Raw genomic sequence first — 7,448 nt, 5'->3', positions numbered from 1 at the left:
TTTGCTTTAAGAAACACTTAACTATTTAGTAAAAGTATAATACTTTATAAAGCTTAACGTAGTTACTACCTTTAATTAAATCCGTATTTATAAAGGAGATAAAAAGTATATAGCTTTCTATATATAATAGGGACTTTTTAAATACCTAGTAATACTATTTAGTATAAAAAACGGTCCTAGTACGTTTTAATAATATATTGATAATATACTTTACGAATTCCTTAATATATTTATTACCGCGTATATTAATAATATCTTAATTTATTTGTTTTTACTTTCTAAGTATTAGAAGCACGTTTAAATAGTCCTTAAACGCCTATAAGATATAGGCTTATAATATAATATTAAGAAATATAAGTTCTATACGTCTAAAGTTATATACTTAGGCCTAATTATATCCTATAACGGAATTAAAATAGACCCTAAAAAAATTGCTATAATTATAAACTAGGAAAGTCCTAATAGTATATAAGACATCTAAGGATTTTTAGGATTCGCAAATTTCTACTATTTATTTATTAATTACTTCTTAAAAATTATTTAGCTATTAGTAAACTTAATAAGGAAAAATATAAGATTTAAATAGATTACTAAATGTGAATAAGCTTTTAATAACCTAAAATATTATTTTACGACTACTTTAATTCTTGCTTACTTTAATCTAGACCTTAAATATATTATTAAAATAGACTTGTCTAATTATGCACTAGGAGGAGTATTATTATAATATAATAAGAATAGCGAGCTACGCCTAGTAGCCTTTCTCTTCTAGAAACTTACCCCTACTAAATTAAACTATAAGATATATAATAAGGAACTACTTATAATTATTAGATGCTTTAAATAATAGCGCCTAAAACTTAAAGGATTATTATTTCTAATACGCGTATTAACAGACTATAAAAACCTATAGTATTTTATAACTATAAAGCAATTAATATAGCGCTAAATTCGTTAGGCCGAATACCTCTTATAATTTAACTTTAAGATTACGTACTAACCTAGTAAACTTAATTAGAAGCCTAACTTATTAATATAATAATTATAAAACTTACCTATAAATGCCTCTAATAAACGGATTATAAATTAATTATAAATTCTACTACCCCCTAAACGCTTTAAGAAACTATACCCTATATTTCTAAACGCGGAGCTTAATAGGAATAAATTAGAAATTAATAAGTGGGATATAGAAATTGATAAATTAATAGAGCATAAATATAAAAATAACCCCTAGATAGTAGATATAATAAAAGCGATTTAAATAGGGAAATGGCAATATAAGGATATTATACTCGCTAAATACGAAATCTATAATAATTGGTTGTACTATTAATAAAAGATAGTAGTTCCGAATTCCAAACCCTTATAATTTAAAATATTTAAATTTGTATACAATTCCCCTATAATAGGGCATCCTAGCCGTATAAAGACCTATAAGATTATCTAATAAGTATATTACTAGCCTATAATGCATAACTATATATAAAAATATGTTTAAGTATACAGAATATGTATATATGGGAAGACCTCTTATATAAAGAAGTAAGGAGTACTTTAACTATTGCCAATTCTAATGCAAAGATAGTAAGATATCTTAATTAACTTTGTAGTTAACCTGCCTAACAGTAATAGGTTTATAAATGTTATAGTAGTTATTAACCATCTTATAAAAATGCGATATATAATTCCTATAAACTTAATTAATATAATATTGGTAGCTAAATATTTTATTAAGTACGTCTTTAAGCTATATAGACTTCCTAATTTAATAATATCTAATTATAGAAGCTAGTTTGTTTTAGACTTTTAGTAAGCCCTATATAAATAATTAAGTATATAAACATAACTCTTAATTATATTTTATTTAGAGATAGATAGTTAAACTGAAATTATAAACGCGATTATAGAATAATACCTATAAATACACTGCTCTTACCTATAAGATAACTGGGAAAAGTAGCTACCTTTAGCTAAGTTTACTACAAATAATATAAGAAATAAATTAATAGGCGTAATGCCGTTCTATGCAACCTACGGATAAGACCCTTAACTTAGATTTAAACTATAACCTAAAATTAATATAATAGGACCTATAATTAAAAGGATTTAACTAATTAACGCGTATAACTTTGCTAATTAAATAAAGTAGTTAATGGAACTATTACAAAGTAAATTAGTATACGCTTAAATAGTATAGAAATGGTATATAAATAAAGGATAAGCTCCTATATGGGACTTTAAGGAAGGTAATATAGTTTACCTAAATATATAAAACCTAAAGACTTAATAACCCTTAAAAAAACTAGACTGGAAGTTTACGGGCCTATACTAAATTAAGAAGAAATTAAGCCCGTATGCTTATAAGCTTAAACTGCTAACTAAAATAAAAATATATCTAACGTTTTATGTAAACTTGCTATAACCCTTAAAAGGTAAACCTATAACTTATAAAGTGCTACTACTACCTTTTATAATTATTAATAACAATAACAGTTCTTACTTTATTAACTTAATTAACAATATATAATAAAAGACACAGTCTAAATAATTTAAACTTCTTATTAAATAGAAAGGATATAAGATATAAACCTAGGAACCTTATAAGCAAATTAAAACTAATACGCCTTCCCTAGTAAAAGAATTTTATAAGGACTGTTCTTTACGGCCTACTTTAGCTAGATAGATATAATATAAAAGTAAATAATTACTACCTAATATAAATACACGAAATATAATAGTAGGAAGCTTGAAATTAAAAAGAACTTAAAATATATTATAACATTTGTAATATAATTATATAATATATAAGATATTAAGAAACTTTAACTGCCGGTTAAAGTTATCTAATTAGTTAAACCTGCCTTACTAAGACCTACTATAAAGATATTAGTTCTGCTTACCGCTTTAACTAAGCCAATAGCGATTTTTTATCCTAGGGATGGAAAATCCTAATTAGCCTATTTAATAACAGAATTGGTAAAATCCTATACTGCTACCTAACGCAAAAATATAATATGCGATAAGTTATAAGTCTTAACTAAAATTAAATTATTTAGACCTTTGGCTAAAAGGGGGGGTACTATAATAGAACTAGCCCAGTTATAGTAGGAATGTCTTAGTAAAACACTTAACAGATAAATTCTAACGCTTTAACCAAATTCTACTAAATTAATTAAATTCTACTAAAGTCTGTTAAAGACCGCGTGCGTATATGCGCACGCATCGACCACTAAGCCCCTAACTATTTAATTATATAATTCTCTTGTTATTTCTTTCTCTTTTTTACGCAACGTCTTGTTCTTAGCGAGAGCTATATACCCTTAGATTTAGATAGAATTTATATCGTTCCTTTAAATCTTCCCCAAAGTCTCTCCGCGCCCTTATACTAAATTATATAAGTAAGGGCTTATTTATATAATTTAAAGCTATTTTTAGTATAGTTATAAAAGTATTTATTTTTAGATTAGAGGGGTTATATTAGTTAGCGTAGAGCCTTAATTTAAGTTTTATAGCTATTATATAAGAGTATATATATTAGACCCCGTAATAGTCGCGTATATTTATAAATACTTTATCTTTTTAGCCCTAGAGTGGCGTATAGTAAAATACGTTATAATTATATTACAAAGCACCTTATATTATTTTAATAGAGGGAGTAATATACAGCATACGGCTTAGCGATTTTCATTAATATTTAAAATTAGGTATATATATTAAAGCCTTTACTTAGGCTAGTAGTATTTTTAAAAGGAGAAGAGTTTACTTTTAAAGCTATATTTTTAGTAGGATATAAACGGAATAATATATAACTTATCTTCTTACTACTTTATTTAACGTACGCACTATAACCACTAGCTCTATTACACTTCTCCCTCATTAAATTAAAGTATTAGAAGTAGATTATAGTTCTTATATCTCTTAATAATATAGCTTTAATTAAGAAGTACCGCTTTATTAAATATTATTAGAAGGCCTAAAAAGGGAGCTTTATATCCTTATAAGTTAAAAATATGGCTTTAAATAAGTTAAAAATATATTAAGTATTTTAAACCCTTTATAATAATTATACGCCTAATTAGAAGACTTAGTACTTTTATAAAAAGTAAGCTAATAATTTAAGTAACTTACTATAGAAGCTATATATAAAGACGCTTAAACATATAACTTATAATCGTAGCTTAAAGGCCTTAAAGGCCTAAAGATTTATAGGTAGGTAGTTATAGACCTAAATATAAAGCTTATAAATTTAAATTTAAGTCTCTATAAAATCGGCCTCTATACCTTTATATAGTGGAGCCTAGGAACCTAGTAGCTACTATTACCTAAAGGGGTATATACTATACTATCTCTTATATCTCTCTTAGAGGGTTTTTATACCTAACTTAGTGGTATTTGTCTATATAGACATTAATTATAACCGTATTAGATATTAATTAAAAACGAATAATAAATATAGATTTAATTAAATAAGCTATAGAGAAGGTAGAGGAGAAGGAGGCTTAAATAAAAGTAAAGGAGCTAAAGTTAAGACCTTAAAGGGTATTAAATAGAAATGCCAAGGCCGATATATTAAATAGTACGTAGGGGTAGAAGATAAAATTAATTTAAATTAAGTATAGATAGCTTTAAAAGTGATAGTGCTTATTTTAGTTAAGTAGCTGAGTTTAGGGGTAGCCGAGTTCCAGCGGTCCGAGCTTAATCTTAAGATATATAGTCATGCTAAGAGAGGGTAGGGGATGGATGAAGCTATAAAGAGGCCGGAGTATATACACAACCAAGTTAAGCTAAGCAAGATATTAGATATAGTATCGAAATTAGGCTAGGATTAGTTAGGCCGCGTATAGCTATGTCGAGACCAGAATTCATTGAGCATGTTGCGTCAAAATGCCCCGTTAGGATAAGAGTTATCTGACAGCTTCTTTTAGATCGTGAAGAGTATCACAACGATTGAATCGGGGTGTACCGTAGTGGCCCAATAAGTTGAGTAGGAAATTGCCGGGCCTAGGGTGGCCAGGAGCCCGTATGTTGCAGATTCTTTGGCTCTTTCTTTGATTGCATTAATGGTACCACGAGATTTGGTTACTTCGAGGATATCTCGCAGGCGAGAAATGTGACTTTTCCTAGCCTCAATGCACTTTGAGGTGCTTCCATTCTTCAATATTCAGGGAACTCGGGGTCCACGTGCTCTCTCCATGCTTTCAATCCACCTTTCACATCTCCAATCCACCTCTTTCCACCGCAATCAAACCCAAGCTCTTTCATCTTTCCAACAGCGAGCTGAGAGTCATTTCCAAGTCTACAAACAACAAAGATTGGTTTCTTTTCTGGTAAGTCACGCACTTGCGTGACCCACTCTTCTTCTTCGAAGTTCTTGAAACAATTTCCGTTCACGGGCGGGCAGGATGTACCGGAAATCACAGAGAACGGGATGTTAATACTGCCTTCCAAATTACACAAATCAAATTGAACCTTCTCGCGTACGTCAATAAGAACGTGGCCGTCACCCCTAGCCTCTGTCCCCGTAATCGGGTTGGCGCCCATCCTTATTCTAGCATAGTTGTCTGCTGATATTCTCTCGCTTGTAGAGAGCGCATCAACAGGGCTGGCTGCCCCACAAAACTGCACGTAATCCAGTGAGCCGGAAGTAAGCGCCTCTCGCGTGACAACGGCTTGTGCAGAACATGACGCGCATTTGGGCTTTCTGGACCGGAGGCGGATGGAACGGAACGGTGGATTAGAATAGGCTGAGAAAAGAAGCATAGATGGCGGCTCCTGTGAGTCGGGCGGCATTTTGTTACCATCTTGAATTTTTGGTGTGTCTATGTCCATACAACATATCGAGTCCAAGTGTTTTATGCCTTTGGTAATTATTTTGATAGCTTCGAGCGCCTGCAGAACACCCATGACACCTACGACAGGGCCTAGGATTCCGCCGTCTCCGCAACTCACAACATTCTCTGCTGGAGGTGGCTTGGGGAAAACGCATCTATAACACGGCCCTCCTAATATATCTCTGGGAGAACGTGGCGGGTTGTTCAAAACCATTAATTGGCCTTCAGTTCGTAGCGCCGACGCAGAGACCAGAGGTTTGCCTAGCAAGACACATGTGTCCGATATCAAATACCGCGAAGCTGGAGTGTCAGTGCAGTCGAGTATGAGGTCGTAGGATTGGAAGGTCTCGATAGCTATATCGGGGGTTAGGCGGAAAGAGTAAGCCACATATTTAGCGGCTGGATTCAATCTGGACAGAGAAAGGTCAATCCCCATGTACAGTTTCAATAACGCGTAGCATCCATTCACTAAGTATTTGTATTAAAAAAGCCAAGGTAATAGATGATTGCAACACTCACTGCGTCAGGGACACTATCGCACTCTCTACCTTCGTCATTCCAACTCTTCTTGTACTATGCAGTATCTGGCGGTGGAGATTCGACTCCTCCACGACATCTCCATCCACAAGCCCTATTTTACCTACACCCGCTCCTGCAAGGTATGCTGCTGCTGGACATCCTAAACCACCCACTCCGACTACCAAGACCGAGGAGGCTTTCAAGCGAAGCTGGCCTGAGAAGTACAACTAGTCAGAAACTCCTACCAGGATTGTGCGGGACAAAAAAGGGGACCGCAGCTATTAAAATTATATGAGACTACCTCGCAGGCCAACCTCTGGCATGATGAGCTGACGCCCATACCTCTTATACTCATGCTTCTCGAGAGGCCACGGCTTCGCATATTGTTTCTTCTCTCCATTCTGCGAGAGGACCACGAAAACTTCCGTCTGTACATCGCTAGGAACGCCGCCAATCATATCATGAGAGAGATGTTCGGAGGGTGTGGTTTGCCAACGGGCACAGTTCTCGGCATCAGCGAGTTGGTGACGGAGATCTCGCAGTTGAGCCTCGCAAAAGGCTATTTGATAGCGCAGAGACTGTATTGTAAGGTCAATGGGCGATGGAAGCGCCATACTCGTAAATGAAGAGTTGTGGAAGTACATGTTGGTAGGGTGATGATGAAGTTTACTCCGCCCGGAGGCACTAAGCCTAAAGGGCACTAGTACTATATTACATATTTTCGCTCCCTTTAGTCTCGCCATATTCTCGTATAAGCCCGTATATATGCCTTATTCAGTACTCCCTAGTGTTACTTATGCCTTATTCTGCGAGATCTCGTGGGTGGTTACTAGCAGGTAGTCTTGGGGGGCTATTCCTCTAAGTATTTAGTATCCTATCTTTAGCAATTAAAGCGAGATCTGCCAGTAGTATAAGGTGTATAGTATAGGTTGGTTAAAGCGTAAGGGAGGAGGGGGGTTTAACTGTGGTGGGTGGGTTATTAATCTAGTTTTGCCTTAAGTTATCTAGTAGCTATTGTATATTTTACTATTGTTTAGACTATATTTATATTTAGTGTCTACTATCTAGGGTTAAATAGCGCCTTACCCCTAAGGT

At 33.5% G+C, this 7,448-nt stretch overlaps 1 protein-coding gene across 1 annotated transcript; it reads right to left on the bottom strand.

Annotated features, from left to right (window-relative positions):
- Positions 1 to 5,157: 5,157 nt before the first annotated feature.
- K441DRAFT_592443 (uncharacterized protein) lies at positions 5,158 to 6,967 on the bottom strand (the record flags this gene model as incomplete). The annotated part of the gene is made up of 3 exons (XM_067644880.1): positions 5,158 to 6,244; positions 6,354 to 6,567; positions 6,652 to 6,967. The coding sequence occupies 3 exons, from the start codon at positions 6,965 to 6,967 to the stop codon at positions 5,158 to 5,160; spliced, it is 1,617 nt and encodes a 538-aa protein (XP_067497282.1).
- Positions 6,968 to 7,448: the final 481 nt, after the last annotated feature.

The sequence above is a fragment of the Cenococcum geophilum genome (genome assembly GCF_001692895.1).
Source record: "Cenococcum geophilum 1.58 unplaced genomic scaffold K441scaffold_79, whole genome shotgun sequence".
Classification (NCBI taxonomy): Eukaryota; Fungi; Ascomycota; class Dothideomycetes; order Gloniales; family Gloniaceae; genus Cenococcum; species Cenococcum geophilum.
This window is presented reverse-complemented; position numbering and strand designations above follow the sequence as displayed.